General features: G+C 36.8%; 1 protein-coding gene across 3 annotated transcripts; it reads right to left on the reverse strand.

Moving 5' to 3' along the window:
* Window positions 1–307: 307 nt before the first annotated feature.
* Window positions 308–16,847, reverse strand: LOC113071501 (zinc finger protein 420-like). 3 transcript variants are annotated; one of them, XM_026244848.1, is made up of 7 exons: window positions 16,739–16,847; window positions 13,889–14,052; window positions 9,015–10,398; window positions 7,442–7,892; window positions 5,062–5,156; window positions 2,033–2,463; window positions 308–1,194 (listed from the first exon to the last, which is right to left on the reverse strand). In XM_026244848.1, the coding sequence occupies exons 2-7, from the start codon at window positions 14,048–14,050 to the stop codon at window positions 688–690; spliced, it is 3,030 nt and encodes a 1,009-aa protein (XP_026100633.1). In that variant the 5' UTR covers window positions 14,051–14,052; window positions 16,739–16,847; the 3' UTR covers window positions 308–687. The 3 variants fall into 3 exon arrangements, with proteins under 3 accessions (XP_026100633.1, XP_026100631.1, XP_026100632.1); XM_026244846.1 differs by having other exon boundaries at window positions 7,442–7,895; XM_026244847.1 differs by having other exon boundaries at window positions 7,442–7,895; window positions 13,889–14,055; window positions 16,739–16,846.
* Window positions 16,848–18,777: the final 1,930 nt, after the last annotated feature.

Raw genomic sequence — 18,777 nt, forward strand, 5'->3', positions numbered from 1 at the left:
CTTAAGTGGCCTTATATAAATCTTAAAAGTATAGAAGTACAAATTCAGAGCCATTCGGAGCGCTTTGAGCACAAGAACACTAGAGTAACAATCTTGGTGTAGAAAAAAAAAAAAAAAAAAATATTAAATGATTAAAAAAATCTGACATGGCACCTTTAATTCATTTTAAAATGATCAGCAAAAACTATTTTTCCCTGACTAGCCAAAGCTTCATGTGAGTGAGTTGACAAGAACATTTCTAGTTCATCAGCGACTTCACTCCAGTTTGCTAAAGTCAAGATCTCTTTAAATGAAACAATAAAAGACCCCAAAAAGCTCAAGCGTTTTATTAAAATTAAACACCACAAATGATGGTCAACTTTTTGTATTAAAGGCAGATAAAAGATTCAAATCATAAGATAAAATCACAGCATAAGTACAGCGTTGCCATTCATATGCAAAAACATTTGTGAATTATTTTTTTCCACAGTAAAGATGCTGAGTTGTTGTACTTCTAAATTGCAAAAGCAAAATATATCTTAAATCAACAAGGCATCTCTCAGAAATTCACATTAACAAAACTTTTGTTAAGTCCTGACCTATTGTTCGACCTATTGCTGAATCTGCCTTTCTCTTTCAAAAGATAAAATAAAATAATAATGTTAACCCCCTGCCCCATATCCCCTTGGCATTCATCTGATTCTGTTTTTACACAGTCTCCTCTAAGATAACCTCAATAGTGTGAGGCACATCCTGACCTGCGACTACAGAGATGTTGGGAACTGAGATAGTTGGCATGGTAAGGTTGGAGTGCAGGAAGACCACAGAGGAGCTGCCTTCCCCTGCCACCAACATGCCCTCCTGGACCACAGGCACAGCGGAGGAGGATGGTGAAGATGAAGAAGACTCCTGTACTAAGAGGATGGTCTGCACTGCTGCATCATCATCCATGTTCTGTGCGGAAGGATCCACGGGGTCGTTGGCGTGCAGACGCATGTGTTTGTCGAGGTTGGGTCGTGAGCGGAAGGCGGTGGGACACCGAGGGCAGATGTACGGTCGCTCGCCGCTATGCACACGGGCGTGCTCCGTTAGCCTCGCTGCTACGCTGAAGCTTTTACCGCACACCCAGCACGTGAACGGCCGCTCGCCGCTATGAATGCGCTCGTGATCCTGCAGGTGCGGAAGCTGCCGGAAACGCTTCCCACATACAGAGCACTGAAAAAGAGAGAGGAAGCCAATGTGTGACGAGGAACGAGCCAGTGTTATTCTCATCTTTAATGATGAAAATATTTGTTGGTGAAAGAATTTCTGATTTCGGCAATGATAATGGAGACGAGACGAAAAATATGCAAATGTTATTTTAAAATGCCATTAAAAAAAATATATGGATGCAACAATATTATAGCAATAGTTTTTAAACGTAACAGTTTGCAACATGGACATAACTAAAGTCTCTAGAGCAAGACAAATGTTCAACATAGAAACTTTTAAACAGTGGCTAATAAACAAGTATAAAATATATTTTATGTACTATTTTTGTTGCTTAGATTTTTCAATTTTTTGTTGAAAAAACTTTTACTTATTGTTTCAAGTTCGTAAATGTCTATACATTACTGTTGTGCTCTCCAAATCTGTATTATTTGATCCCAAATACAGTAAAAACAGCAATATTGTAAGATTAAAATTACTATTTTCTATATATTTTTTTTTAATAATTTTTTCTTCCAAAGCTAAATTTTTACCAGCCATTACATCTTCAATGTTACATGATCCTTCAAAAATTATTGTAATATTATTGATTTCCTATGATCTATATTATTATTCCTATTATCAATGTTGAAAATATTTGTGCTGTTCATATTTTTGTAGAAACATAGAATAAATAGAAAATAAATAGTTTCTACCATAAAATAAATTATTTCCGAATAAATATGCACAGACTTGAATGGTAGTGTGTATGTGTGTGTGTGTGTGTGTGTGTGTATATATATATTCACTGGAACCAGCACATATATGAGCCATTCAGGTTCTCTCTTTCCTGAAAGAAGCATACCTCAAAGGGTCTCTCGTTGGTGTGCGTCCTCATGTGAACGGTGAAGGTGGAAACGTAGGCAAACTCCTTCCCGCAGAACTCGCAGGTGAATCGGCGTGGGGCGTTTCGTTTGCCTAATGCTCCACAGCAGTGGGCCACGAGATGCTCCCCTAGAGCAGTACTGGAGGCGAAGCGGCGTCTGCAGGGGGTGAGCGGGCACCGCAGGGGTGTCTGACCAGTGTGGGAGAGGCGATGCAGGTCAAGACCATCCTGAGTCACGCAGCGGTGGCCGCACATATCACACTCCAGCTGACCTCCCACCTTGCCTCTTCCCTGACCCTTATATTTGCGGTGGTTTGTCTCCTCCCCTGTGCAGCGCTGAAGGTGTGTGTCCAGCACGGTCTGATTCAGGAACTGAGAGCCGCAGTTAGGACACGTCTTTGGCTCTTTATCTACAAACAAAGACAGAGGGATTTGAGAGTGGGTAAGATGTCTAGTGGGTAAGTTGTGTCACAAGGTATGTCTCCTCCCAAAGTGTCGAACTGAGGTTATATGAAAATTTGGAGTATTGCATAAAACATTTGGGGAAAAAAAAAAGTTTCCATTTTGAGTTTAAGAGAACTAAACTGTTCCTGGTCAATAATAAAAATGGATTGCTGTAATCTGGGAAGCCACTGTAGCTCTTTTCTCCTACATAATAAATTATGTGTGTATAGAGTTCATAGATGAAATGAAATAAATGCTGTCATGTTATCTTTCTGAGGATTCTGAGGTGTGAGAACGCATTCATGTTAGACGGTTAAGGGAGGTAATTATGCCAAATTTCAGAAAGACTAAAGCAACATTTGAGATGGTAAGCAGTGTGATTGGTCTGCTTGCTAGTCCAACTGTCCAATCATATGATCTGTTGAGACAAAGTCACATGACTTTTTATTCAGAAATTTATTCAGTAAAGGTTTTCTATTACATTTTATGTGCATATCTTCTATTCAAGATCTCAACTGAGTGCATTGTTCCTGCACACTTTAAAATTGTATGCACTTCTTGCCATTGCCATCCAGCTTTTTATGATGTCCTATAATGCATGTTAAAATATGTGGATGGAAACTACTACTGTGCTACTGTGTTCACATGTGCATATTTAAACCGAGCCCAACATACAGCACTAGACTGAGAAATGAAAAATATGCTTTTTTTAGGCTGAACGTTTATTTTTCTACATACAGGTATAGCATATTTTCTGTCAAAGCAAATTTGTCCATGTCTAAAAATATACATCATGCATATGATAAAAATCATATTTCTATAACCACTTTCCGTTTGTTTAATTTCTGCTTGACTAGAGGACACATAAGGTTAAAAGTGGCCAACTTGTCCCACTCATGTATAATGCACCCTAAAGTGCTTATCTACAATAACAGAAATGGAGAGGCACACATATTCTCTAGTCTCCGGCTTCTGATGTACCGGACATGAGAGATACTTATGTTTATGTACACGTTCCCTCACACACAAGCCAAAATAATCTACTGCTTCTTATCGAGTGAGAAAAACAAACCCGTAATGTTTGTTCCTTATCTAAAAAGAGGGCCGGAGACGGAGAGAGCAGCACAAACATGAGAATACAAAAAGCTCCCTCTTATTTACACAGGACCAATCAGAGAGAGGCGGCTGATAAACAGTCATTTCACAGAATGCACAGCGCATACGGAGAAATAACAGCACTTTACGGGGGTCACGGGTGATGTTTCGATTCAGAGCATTCAAACGGTCAGGCTGTGACTCAGCCTCACTGACCTTTACAGGTTTTTAAAAGCTTCTACTAAGCAACTCTGCACTCCCTTATTTTCACCTGTAAAAAGACAAATCTATCCTGCTTTGTTCCCAGCCTCTGTTCAGCTAGAGAGAGGAACAGCTGCAGCAGCGGACAGACCCGTGTAAGAGCCTCTGATTAGAGATGATAGTGATCAGCAGCTGATCTTATCAACACACACACACAAATGTGACCTTTGACCCCATCTATTTACTTCGAAGCAATCGATGAAAGCTCATTCATTTGACAGATCTGTGTGTGTGTGTGTGTGTGTGTGTTCAGATACACAAACATTAACCCAAACAGAGCTGAGAGTGGAAAGGAGAAACTGATAGGGCCACTTAATAAAGTGAGTTTGTAAGTGTATTTGGGGAAACCCATGCTGATTTACTGCAGTTATTATAGAATACATATTGAACAGTTATTACTAAAAGCATATTAACACGTCTATATATTGTCCATGCATTAAATAATTACATTTTGTACATTTGTCATGTTGTTATTTGAATAATATACAAAATAAAAGGAAATCAATTTAATAGTTTCATTACAAAAATTATGTGTTTGTGTCTATGTGTGTTATCAAATTTTATGCAAAAGTACATTTTGTAAATTATTTAATTTGATAAATTAATAACACACACAAGCACATAAATTTGAACATTTACACACATGCATATATGTATACACACACACACACATATATATTATATATTTAATTAAACAATTAAACTGATCACATTACTTTTTTAAAGTATTTATATTTGTATGACGTAATTACTATAAAAATTCTTAAATATAGTCAAATATTGTATGTACTATTTCATAAATTAAATATCCTGATACATATAAAAAATGGAGAGAATAGTTAAACAATTATTATACATTATTAAATTATACACATTATATATATATATATATATATATATATATAATTTATTTATTTTTTTATTTTTTTTGAATAGACAGACTGCAAAATCTTATTTTCGCATTGTCTATTCAATGTTTTGTGTAGAACAATGACAACATCTCTGAAAACATCTTTATTTGGGGGCTAAAATATTAATATGTGCTTAAATTAATTAATTGGCATACTGTTTAATTAACTAGATTACATTTGGAATCAATTGCCGGCTCTACTCCACTCTGCTCCACTCCATGAATGTAAGAAATAGCATGTGAATGAGAGCTGGTAAGGACAAAAGGCTGAGTGTGTAATTGTTTCCTGCAGGCTGACCTTGGTGGATGAGAGAGTGGAGGTCCAGCTCCTTGCGTCGTATAAATGCCTCCCCGCACACATTGCAAGGGAATGGATGGCTGGTGTGTAGGAGTCTAGAACAGCGAAAAACAGAGAGAAAGTGAATAAGAAAGACTGCATCACGCAACTCCTGGAGCCAATCCAGCAACAATCGCTGTGAGAAAAGCCACGTTTGACTTCACCCACATATCACAAGGCACACAGTCATGTACTCGCATAGAGGTATAATTAACATCACTGAAAAATAATGCAGCTTCAACTCTGAGCCGAAGAAACGTCATTAAACTGAGGCGTGCGGGAAAGTGATAGCCTCCATAAATGTTTTAAAGCCAACCGCATGAGATTCAAATCAGCAGGGTCCTCACTAATTATTCCTGACATCAAAAACGACTGCTTATATTTACTTTCAGTCCCGTGCCAATGTGTCATCTTTAACCAGTGCCCTCAGTAAAATGACTGGAGGAAGAACTATCATCACGATTCATTTTATTTTCATTCTTGGCATTTTAATGATGCAGTTTCTGTAAATTACTGACATATGCTCATTAGTTGCAAACAACCTAACAGTTTATCTGCATTCTGATCTTATTAGCTTCATCAGTGCTCTGGAAAATGAAGAATAAGAGATAATAACTCTGTACAATTGCAGCATTAATGCATTTCACTCCTGTGCCACTGAGCATTATAAGAAATCTAGTAATGAAGGCCCTTGTGAACAGAGTTTCAAATAATTAGATAAGCATTATAATATTACATAAAGGTATTAGAAAAAGGCATTCTGCAAACCTGGTTATCGAACCTCTTTAGAATTCAGCTTGTTTCAGGGAAACACAGAGGGAATAACTACAAGCACTCCTGTCTCACACCACCATCATTTAGGTACTTTAGTAGAAAGAAGCATTCGCCCTTTTGAGTTTTTTTTCATTTTCTGCTCCCTAAGTGTTCAGATATGCCAATTCAATCTGAAAAACCATCATGTTTTGAATTATTTCTGTGCTGGAAACACTCATTTTTCTCTTCTCATTCCTCAACACTCATGTCTCAATTTGTAAAAACAACGGGATAAATGTAAGAATCCTTCAGAAATCATTCTAATATGCTGATTTGCTCAAGTTACATGATTTCACTGTCACCTTTGATCAGTTTAATGCATCCTTGAATAAAAGTATGCATTTATTTATTTTTTAAATCTTGAAATTTTTTCCTTTTCCAGCAGCAAAAGCGAAGCCACATTACAGCGTGATGCCGAATGTCCTGGGTGACTGTTTAGCTCTCCAGTTTTTATTTCTTCAAGATTCACATTGAGTGGATGTCAAAATAAGGCATTGCTAAATACATCACACTGGGAACGAGAAATGTCACAGCCACGCGTTTAATTGATCACTTCTCTTAGAGACTAATCAGACATCTTTCTGATGTTGTCCAGTTTGACAGGGTAAGTGTTTCTGGGACAGAAAAAAACCTGTAGGGACGTGGACTATAACAAGGAAGGGCACGAACAGAGCTTGTTAACTAACAGAAAAATCCAATGATTAGTCTAGTGTCATCTCAAGTTCCCGCTCAAATGAATCTGCAATCTGGCCCTTTGCTGAGACAGGCGGCAAAAATGTCATTTTTTGGTATATCGGTCTCAAATCCATCACACAAATACACCTAATCCTTTCCATGTTTACAGCTGGAACATCATTTTCACTCACTTTTTTGGTATATACACAAAATGCATCTGCTCTCTCACGCGCCTCGTAGTTCAGCACCGCAGTGAGATGTCATGATAGACAGGAGAAGAGGCAGTTTTCCGTCCTCTCTTCCCACTCTGACAGCTACTTGGAGTTGTTGTTTGAGAAAGTCAGGCATCGTGCTGACGCTCACATCATTACTACAACAAGCCATGTTGATGCACCACATATTGCCTACACCGTCTGAACAAAAGGATCAGATTTCATCACTTGCTAAATGACAGGGAGGACAGTGGCTCCCAAAGATCAGATTTGTGCACAGCGTGACATTATTTAAGTTTTCACTGACTACTTCTACCTTTGCATCTCTATTTACAGTCAGACCGAATATCAGTCTTCTTTGGGAACGAGCTAAAGAAGAGAAGGAACATATTTAATGAAACACGGTCATGCCATTACAAACCCATATGACTTTCTTTCTTCTGTGGGACACAAAAGAGAATAGATTTTTTTGTCCACAAAATAAAAGCATTGTTTTGGATCCCAATGACTTTCTTTGTATGGAAAAAAAATCAAGATGACATTATTCAAAGTATTTTTTCCGTTGTTGTTGTTGTTCCTGAAAGTGATAAAAGGTGAGTAAATGATGAATTTAGATTTTTGGATGAAACACACACACAGACCTGTGACTCTTGAGCTGGGACTCAAACTTGAAGCTGGCAGGGCACTCGGGGCAGATGTGCAGACGCCCATCACTTGATTGTCCCCTGCCTTTTCCTCTGCCTCGGACCCTGCGTTCCTGGATTGGACCCCCCTGGTGAATCAGCATGTGGCGTTTGAGTGACGTCGGCTGGAAGAAGCGCTTGTCACAGAGGGGACAGTTGAACACGCGGGATCCTCCGTGGGTCAGGTTGTGACGCAGCAGGTTGGCCGGAGACGGGAAGCTCTTTTTGCAAATTTTGCAGTTGAAGAGTTTCTCCCCTGTGTGTTGGAACACATGCTCACGCAGACGGCTGCGGCGCGTAAAGCCCTGTCCACAATGCGGGCACTCGTGTGGCAGGGCGGTGCGTGACCAGTCGCGGCTCAGCTTGGCAGGAGCCTCAATAGCGCCGTCTCCAGCCGCCGCTGCTGCTGCTGCTGACAGAAACACTTTGTTAACAGGAAATCTAAACGAAGGAGACCGTCCATGTAATACCAAATTAATTGGATACGTTTCAAGCTTAAACATTATGAACGTTGTGAAATGCTGATTGATTAGGTAATGAACCATATCACAATCTGTTCAGATAACAGAAACTTGTTACATTTAGCAGGTACTGTTTTCAAGTCAATAAAAGGTGTCTCCCACTCCCATGTACACTACTGTTCAAAAGTAATATAAAAACAGGTAGTGTATGTGAATAGATCTGTTCTTGTAAATCAATAATCAGTCAATACTGTCAAGATATACTGCAAAGAATCATCTTCTATTCATTCTTTTCCTGTAAGTGACTATTTTTTTACTTTAAGCATTAACTTTACTAAAATACTATCTGCACAATAGAATAAAATATTAATGATTATTATCACGGTTTTGGATCTTTCTGATGCTTTGATATATTTATAAAGCAGAATAAAACAAAAATTTTAACAAAATGAAACAAAAAGTGACTTATTTTCTCTAAAATATTCCACAAACTAATATATAGTCCGTGGACCCCACTATATAATAATTATATATATATTCCTGCAATATAATATATAAATATTCCAGCAAAGCTGTGGACCTCAGATCCCTGTGTGAAAAGCTCCGATTTTAAGTAATTCATCTGGTACATTCAGTACTTGAAAGCAACTTTAAAATTTGAACTTTAAAGGAAAATTATAAGTAAGTATAACTTGTGTAACTAAAATGTGACAAAATAATAAATTCGGAGAAATGTTTTTTGACCATTCAATGAAAGTCGACAGTAACTAAAACCGTTTAGTTACCAACATTGTTTAAAATATCTTCATGTTAGAACGTCATGAGGGTGAGTAAATGACAGAGGGACAATTTTTGGGTCAACTATACTCTAAGTATCGTTCTCTACAACTTGAGTTACTTCACACTGTACATCTTTAACTCAAGTGTGTCTGACTTCTAAGACTGTGTGTGTACAGCCCAGAACCAGAATCATGGAGTTAAATGATCAGTTTATAAAATGAGGATGTTTGGATATCCTGCTTAGTTTGGTCTCATTGGAATTGTGCTGTGTTGTGTGCACTCAGTCTGACCTGGTTGTCCGAAGTTCACGTTGTCTCTGGTTTTCACAACAACAGCTGGACCTTTCACTTCACCAGCGGGTGGGTGTCCCGCAGCTGCACTCTTATGCTCCCGCCGATGGTACAAGAACTGTGTGGTGCTCATGAACTCAGCCCCACACTCTGCACAGGTGTGCAGCGCCGCCTCCAGGCCGTGCTCGGTCCCGCGATGCTGGGCCAACTCCTGGTCACTGGTGAAAACAGATCCACATTGATGGCAAAGGAAATTCTGTCCTTCTGTGCTCGAAGATGGAGCTTTCTCGGGTTCCTTGTCTGTGCTACTTTCCACCTCTCCTTGGATCTCCTCAACCACAGTGCTTCTCTCCATCTCCACATCTTCTTGCATCTTATCAACAACCATCTCCATTACTTCTTCCTGGTTTGCCCCATTACTCTCCTCCACCATCTCCACAAAAACTTCGGTTCCTTCCACGGCAGTCTCCTGCTCCGTCTGGAGAGCCTCGGATCCTCTCATATCGTCATTTTCCAGCTCAACCTCCACATGTGCCACAGGGGTCTCAGTTATGGTTTGCTCCATAGTGGTCACCTCCATTAGGCTCTGGCCTTCTCCGGCTGTGGCTAAAAGCAAGAGTCCCTCCCCTGGGGCCTCCAGCATGGCTGTGGAGAGCTGAGGAATGGCAGGCTGGGCCTGCTTGGGTTTATCCTCCACCTCTGAGCGATGCTGCTTTCGGTGATAGAGGAAGAGAGTGGTGTTGAGGAAGCCCTCTCCGCAAACCGTGCAGCGGTGTATGGCATCCTTCAAGCCGTGCTGAGTCTTACGGTGAGTCACAAGCTCTGGAACCAGGCTGAAGCTTTGCCCGCACTCCACACAGAGCAGGCTGGAGGGGGGCTTAGCCTTTTTCTGCCCCCTGCGCCTTGTGGCGGAGCTGTTTTCTTCAGTTGATGACTCCACCGGTGCAGTTTCCTGTGTCTCCGAAGTCTCTTGAGGCTCACTGGGGACACCATCAGGTGCCGCTACTCTTTCAGAAACCTCTTCTACTGCCACAAATACTTGACTGGTGTTGTCCATCTTCATTTCAGCCAGTCTTCCCTCTTCTTTCATCCCCATCTGTTCTTGTGTATTCTGTGCCTGCTCACCGTCCTGATATTCTGGCTGGGCTGCTGTTTCCACACTTTCTCTACTCTGCTCTCCTCCAGGTCCAGGTCCCGTCTCAAGACAACAGCCCGTCTTGCGGTGCTGCTGCCACAGTGACAGAGCATCAAAGAGAACCTCACAGTCAGCGCACTGATACAGAACACGAGGAGCGTCCGCCTGAAGAGTTTTCTTCTGCTCTAGCAGGGAAGACAGATCAACAGCCGTCTGAGTCTGGGGAACTGACACAGCCTGCATCGCCACCTAGTGAGATGAAAGAAAACATACACATCAAGTGATCTGATGACAACTGCAGAGCAAAATAAAAGTGTAACTGCACTTTGGGTCAATGATATGATGCTCCTTTTTTAATTTGAATTTTTTTCTTATATACAATTAATGTTTTTGAGGGATCATGAAGTTCAAAAAGTAAGGGTGAAGCAGCTGACCTGATATCCTAAAGAAACTAAAAAAATCTCTTTAAAAGAAATAAATGACAATAAAAAAAGGAAAAGATGTAGTCTGGCAGAATCCTTTATTCTTTCTTAGAAAAATATTTTAACTGCTTCACTTCAAGGTCAATATGTCTTTTAAAATATCAGATAATTAGACTTTTTTTGTAAAGAAGGCAAAATTTTGCAACTCCCCCAAAACTCAATATTTATAAATTAATAAAATTAATAATATTTGTAAAAACATAAATGTACTTATACCTGTAAAATCATTTTTTAAATGATTAAGATGTGTTTACTTTCAATGTGTATGGAGTCATTTAAATCTTTCTTCATATAATTTTGAACATTACATGAATTCAGAGTACATTACATACATGGGTCAAAGACGTTAAGATGTCCGCATCAAGAAAAATATACAAAAGTGATTTTGTGTCCATAGAAGGCACATTAAATGTAAGTAAAATGTCTGCTTTTAAGGTTTTAAATAAGTTTTTGGAGAATAAAATGTCAAAATTTGGTTGAAATAAGGTTATATTGTCATTCAGTGTAACACAATATTTATCCAAAAATTCAAACAACATGGTAATTCTGACGTGTACATATTAAAATATCTAAATGAATAATGGAGAATACTAAATTTGATTGTGTTTTAAATTAGTACAAAATTCTTACTGACAAATGGGCAAAACCTAGGATAGTGGCAAATTTTTAAAATGTAAAATTACAACTCATTAGTATTTGGGGTGAAAGAAATTAGTCTTTTAATATGTCATAAATAGATTTGTGTGTTAAATATGCCTGACAAGATTGTTACACTGAATGACATTTTACTGGGTGTCTTCTGTAAATCAGGACAAAATGTATGATATTTATGTTTTGCTCAGAAAACAAAAAACAAAATTGCAATTAAATAAAACAGAAAACTTTTTGCATTTATTTGGGGGGGGGGGGGGCTACAACTGTTTAAAGCAGTATTACACTTTTCTTTTATGCTTAAACACTTTTTTGTCTTTGACCCACATACATGCATTAAAAACTAGAGGTTTAAAAGATTTTTACTTCTCTTTATCATTGACATTCTTATCTGTCATATACCCATTTTCATAAATTTGTAAAATAATTATTATATTCTACATTTTTTACATTTGTTGTTAATGAGCTGTTGTTATTATTATCTAATTTGTTGTTCATTTTCATTTATATTTGGAAATATTACATCTTAACTATTTCAGTTGTAAAGTTGAAAATTCAGTGTGGTAAATTAATATTGGAAAATGCTGAAAATTGACATACGTTTTATAATGTCTCCATGTAAAACCTGCATTAACATCTGACCATCTGTACAAAACGGTTCACATGATCAGTGCTACTAATGTGCTTATTTCATTATTGATTATAATTTTTAGTATTTGTATAACACTTCATTGTTTGGATTTTCTTTTCAGGTTTAAATTAGATTTAATTACCTCTGAACTCTATTTTTTTAACAGCTTATTGTATATGTACATTAAATACACTGAAAAAGAACAAACATGTTTTAACTTCATCCTGAACACAGTCTCTGAGAGGAAACACTCGTGTGCTGCTGATAGCTCTTACAGAGTGTAAAAACCCACTCAAGGAGTTAGCTCATGTCACACTCAATTCAAGCTAACATTTAATGTTACCAGGGCACGGCGTGGGGGTCCGTGTTACCGTCATCTGACGTAACCGGCTGCGACATCCCATTGAACTGACATGGCACAAACTGTTTGTGTTGGTCATGCAGAGCAGCCAGTTTAAGCACCCACTTAAGCCATCTTGATGAGAGGGTGACTCACAGAGACAGAGAGGTTTGGCTGAGGACACCCATAAACCCGATGGACAGATGCACTTATGTTGCATCTATTTTTAGCATGGATGTTTCAAATGAGATAAGAGCAGATGGAGATCTAAAAACAAAGTCAAAGAGGCAATGACTCCGCGAATGGGCATCATCTCGTCCACCAGCTGATATAGAGCAGCGTTATTATCACATACTGAAAATGAGGTGGAAAATATTATGAAAGCATGTATTAAAGTAATGGTTGCACTTTATTTTACACTATTTGTACTTACAGTTTATTTGATCTAAGAAAGTTTTGGTAATACAAGGTAACTACATGGGGTAGGGTTAGGTTAAGGGGTAGGTTCCGGGTTAGTACCTACTTATTATTACATTATTATTGTAATTACTATAATAAGTACATTGTATGTACATGAGGAACAGGGCTGTAAAATAAAGAGCTACCAAAGTAACTAACGCAAAATAAATAAAAACTAACATGAAACAAACTTGTGATGTGTCTCTGTCAATATACTCTGTTTGCATGAAAGCTGTTCAATTTTTTCCCCACTTTAAAGTTTATTTTGTGCAATAATTTTAGCAATCATGATTTACCAAAAAAGTAATAACATTACTAGTTAAACAGATATTTATGTGAGCATCAATCATTGCAATTACATTTCTTTATTACAAGTATTCAGACTTATTTTTGCACTTACACATATTTAATACATTTAAAAGTCTGTTTCAAAAAAGTAAATAAAAAAATATATTTATACACATTACTTAAATCAAATTTAACAAAACAAAAAAAAAACTTAAAATCATTAAATTATATAAATAGCTTAATATAAAGAAATAGTTAAATGGTTCTGTGGGAGTCATCGTTCATGACAATGCAAAAATGAAAAAGGCACATTTGTTTGAGTTGTGGTTTGCTACTTGTTTAAAAAGCAGAAAGACAGAAAATGTCTTTTTCAGCTGTGACTAATAACTAGCTTGAAGAGAGCTACTCCAATCATTATGAAAACAGTCAAGCATTAATTCAAACTTGACTGTTTTTATAACAACTAGAGTAAAAGTGCATCAACATTAGAGCGTAAAAGACAGAATCTCAAGTGCCTCATTTCCCCCCTGTAGTGAAGAGGCAAATTAGGAAAAAAAAACATCCGCTTATAAAATGATCCTTTTAGAGTTCAGCTCACCATTTAGGATTACTGGAAGCTGCTCTTCAAATTTTCTAGTCTGTTTTAGATAATTATAGTTAGGAGTTCAAGGGGTATTAAGGGAATAAAATAGATGACATTTTTCACAGGCTTTCAGGAGGCGCATGTTAAAGCACCCCATTTAGAGATAATGCTGAGTAATACCACAAAGGTATTACTTTTTAAAGAAAAGTAATCTGACAAACCCATCTCATGTGACTTAATGGCTTTGAGTTTTATCAGAAATATAAAGTGTTGAATTGGTTTAGGGGTGAACCGTGTGTCTGTACCTGTGCCAGACCGGCGGCGGCGGCTGCAGCCTCGATCGGCGTCTGATTGGGCAGTAGCTGTGGATTCTCTGCAGTGCAGGTCATCTGATGTGCAAGCACTTCCTCTAGAGTAGGAAACTCCTGATAACAGGGAAAGCACATGTACACCGAAGAGGACTCCATGGCTGCTGGAAACACACAAGAATATGTTTAAGTAAAAAAAGAATACATGTTTATATAAAGACAAGTGATGAAAACATTGGACTAAAGATAAAATATTAAAGGTTTAAAGGTTTGATTGACTCCAACAACAGCGCCCTCTTTTGATGCAACAGAGAACATACAACTCCCACTGGACCTAGTCATATGAAGACATTAAAAATTATTTAGCACTTAACATTCATTTCACAATAAGAGATAAAGGTGACTGTTAGATGCAGCATTTTTTTTGACAACATTATTGTACGTAATTGAGATAATTTTGTGAAAGTTATCATTTATTGAAGTGACAGACAGGAAATGGAAGGATGGAATGTTTTAATGAAGAGAGGAGGTTGAGAGTAAAATAACAGATATTCCGTGGCAGATGGCAAGTGAAATGTCCTTACAGCATGTTATCAGTGTTAACATGAGGGGGCTGAGCTTTACATGACGTGCACACTGTGGCAAAACAAAGCCACACTCATTAGTTTCACTCTGCATAATTTATCAAGACGGCACAAAAGACCTCACCTAACAATTACAGCTGAAATATCGAAGAACAAGCTTAAATAGGAGTATCAAGTCCATCCTGGCAACCATAAACATGCTATTTAAAATGGTAAACAGAAGCAAAGCTGCACAACAAAATCTGGATATGAAATGACTCCTTTTACTAGAAGGAAACATTTGATGTCAGTATATGACATGGTTCACATGTTTTATTTCTTCAGTGATACTTACAGATTGTTTGTTTGACCAATGTTTGTCACCAATATTCACACTTTTCTACATAAGAAGCTTTTGGTTCTTCAATTTCAGGTCAAAAATATATTTTAAAAAAATGCATCGGGGCAGCTCTCTAAACATATCACATGTAAATTAATTTGAGAATTATTTAATTATATTTAATAATTATTGTGTTACACTGTATTATATATATGTATATACTTTTAACATCCATTCATCCTTAAATTGTAACAGAAATGCATGACACAGTACATTAAACTAAAACATTTTTACTTGTTATTTATATTACTTTTAAGTAATATTGTTTTTAAAAGTATAATTTAATTTTGTGCCGTAATTATTCTTATTTACATAATTTTCTACATTATTCCAGATTCCGAAAATAAAAGATTTTACTTTAGAAATTACATTTTGAAATACTCTTAATCAGACTACACTTACATTTTATTGATTACGTGATTATATATTATAGCAATTTTACATATTATAGCAATGTTATAGCACGATAGCAATAATTTTTCAATAACCTATTGATTCGCCCCAATTCGCCCTTTCTAAAATAGATTACCACTTACATACATTCAGAAAGTTTTAGATTTAGAATACATAGATTCCCAAACTGTTTTTGTCAGCCGAATCTCTTTCACCTAATATGTTTATTCGAAGTACTCCTGAGATTTTAAGGTAATTAGTTAATAATTAAGCAGCATGTTTGCATGTTCAGGTTCTCTGACATTGGTTAATGGTCACGTGACATGCAGGTAAACAAATTACTTAATTTTATTTTTTTTGCAAGCTTTTTTATTGTGATTGTTGTTATTTGAAAATCATTTCTTTTAATTTCACATTTTTATGATTTCATTATTAGCTTTTCATTAAACTCGTCCTGCAGTTCCTCCAGGACCCCCAGTTTGAGAAACCTTCTAATGTCATGATTAGTGAACTTCATTAACAAGAAATGTTGCATTTTTATATCAATATGGTGTAACAAGGTTATCCTATTTAAATCACTATGATAAACTAATTAGGTCAAAAGTAATCTAAAAGTAATCAAAAATAAGTATGTAATGGATTACGTTACATTTTTGTCATGTAATTTGGAATCAATAACCGATTACAATTGTCAAGTAATCTACCCAGCTCTGCTAAAATATTACTGCTGTTATTTATAATGCATATTGTGTTGTTATAGTTTTGCCTACAAATTAAATTCACTAATGCATTCTAGGCACGATTACGGTTAAAACACAGACATAAAATATATGAACAACGGTTTCGCATTTTGGCCATGCCATACGACACTTATAAACAAAAGCAAATTTTTGGTGAAACAGAGCAACCTTTTGTAGCTTATTGGCCGACTTTGGACTTTGCTGCAGACATAGTTAATAGTGTATTATTATTATTATTAACGTTACTTAAAATCTATTAGTCTGTCAGTATCGGTTGTTTAATGACAGATGTTACACTGGGAAGGATGTCAAGAGAAAGAAAAGGTCCCAGCTGCACCCGACAGGCTAATCAGCTAACAACAGTTAGCCATCAGCTCAATTAGCGGGCTCTGCTAGCCTGCTAGCCGGGTGCACCAACTTCCTTTTTCTGAACAACGGTAAATATGTGAAAGATATTTACAGATCCACAGTCACTGGTTTATTGATAGTTATATGTTCAAAGCGCAGCCGCTATGGGTGCCTGGTCGCGCTCAAACACTGAACACATAACGGGCGAGAGAGAAGCGTCGAAGAAGGGCAGCACGCGCTTCTTCGGTGGTAGTTTTGCGGAATCCGCCCGTTAGCAAAGGGCGAATGTCTCCCCCAGTCGAGTCTCCGAGACGACAGGTACTGCTTAATTACAGGAACTGTAGATAACCTTGGATTGGTCCCAAGAGAACACTGCTCCCGTATGATAAAATAAACAACTCACCGATTATGGCCTTCTCCTTTCGTAGCTGTCAGAAATGTTATTAGGAACGTCTCAACAAACCGCGACGTCATTGGTCCGCTGCACTTTTTTAAGTCCGCCAATAGAATTCCACTGGAGTCAAGCGTGCTTGCAAAAACACGTCATTTATGGTTTAACATCAGATAAGACATTACGAATCAGTTAAGTATTAATGCTGTGAAAATTATCGATAATACATTTTTATATAAGAAAATAATGTAGAACCAGATTACTACCTAAATGCAAACCTTCTTGGAATTCGTTATATGATCAGATTGAATGGAATTTACCCAGTAATCCCGTTTTTTTTCTGTTCCTTTTATGGTATTATGAATGTAATTGATAATAATTGAAAACACTGTGAGCCTCTATATGTGAATTTTGTTACTGTTCTTGTGCAATAAAAAAAAAAATCAAGAAAGACGTATTAATAGGCCCAGCTTATTATTTAGTTTATATATATATATATATATATATATATATAGGCCTATGTGTGTGTGTGTGTGTTTATAATGTATGTATATATATATATGTAATAATCATGATGTACCCTTTTACATTTATACAATCAAAAGTTTATAGCCACTTACAGAAGTTTTTTAAAGTTAAATAAATAACTTATTAATTGGAGGACAATCACATATGTAGGACTATATTAGATGGAAAATATTAGTCCTTTGGTCAAATATCAAGTGAAAAGTGTACATTTCATTAATATATTTCATATAGCAGCCTTACATAATCCATTTAGTTCACATGTACAGCAGATCAAAATCTCTGATAAACAAACAAAAAAATTTCATCACCTGTCTCTAAGTCTAAAAGTTAAGGTGCTTTGCAATTCTTTTAGACAAAGGAATTTCTAGGTAATGAGGGATGAGATTACAGATATAAACACCCTATTAGTATTCATTGTATGACGGCTCAGTGGCTTACAGAGTAATCAAATGTATGGTTATTTTACTTCTAGAATGAATGAAATAGTGGCCACAAGGGGTAGGCCTATTGTTTGTCATACAATTCTAATGACTGCACACTATATTGCTAAAAAAGTTAATTCATTAATAACGTGAAAGCGATGGACAAAAGACAGTAGCGTTACACCTTTTCGAAAAGATAAATGTAACATCTTCATCTGTGGACCTGAATAAAAATCAATGCAGTGTGATTAGACTGAAAATAATGATCTTGAGGTCAAACCAACACAAACAACATTAACATTTTTTTACATGATTTAATCTCATCTCCACCCTATAATCTGAGATCATTTACAAACGCTATTACCTCGTCAGTGTCTGAAGAGAGGACAACAGAGACTTCCTGAACCTCCTGATCAGTTTAAACACATAGCTGTACTGAATTGAAAGTCTACTCAGAATCAAACATCAGGTGGCACTATTCTTTAAATGTCAGGGAATGCAAATGCAAGAAGGAATCTCAAAATTGTGACCTTCACCTGAAGCTATGAGTTGAGAGGAAAATAAAACTACTGAATTTTGAAAGACGTTCAGATTCTGAATCAATGAGGACCCCCCCACTCATGATCGAAAACACTGGGTGTCTCCAACCCTAATCTGCCCTTGACAGCATTTTAGTTATTCTCTCCCATTTAAAAAAAAAAAAACACCTAAAATTTTTATTTTTAGTCAGAATGTTATGCAATGTAGTATTTCATACCTAATATTCAGAAGCATTTCTTTCAAACCTATTTTTAGTTTTGAATGGCAGCTTACATTTGGCACCATCAGTGTTTTCAGGCCTTTTGAATATCTTTCCATTAAATCCCAAACCTCCACAATTCATTAATCCATTTCATGTGCCATTTTAAATACTTTTTTTGGCCCTTAATAAAAAAAATAAAAAAAAAATAATTAATGCATAAACAATTGTATAATCCAACTGGTAAATATACAATTTAACCCACGGAGACATTTTCTAACTTTAATATTGAGTTTATTATTTATACCAACAAACAAAAACAGTTTATCTCTCCCTCTCTCTCCCTTTAACCGTTCATCTTT

Source organism: Carassius auratus, unplaced genomic scaffold (genome assembly GCF_003368295.1).
Source record: "Carassius auratus strain Wakin unplaced genomic scaffold, ASM336829v1 scaf_tig00007466, whole genome shotgun sequence".
Taxonomy (NCBI): Eukaryota; Metazoa; Chordata; class Actinopteri; order Cypriniformes; family Cyprinidae; genus Carassius; species Carassius auratus.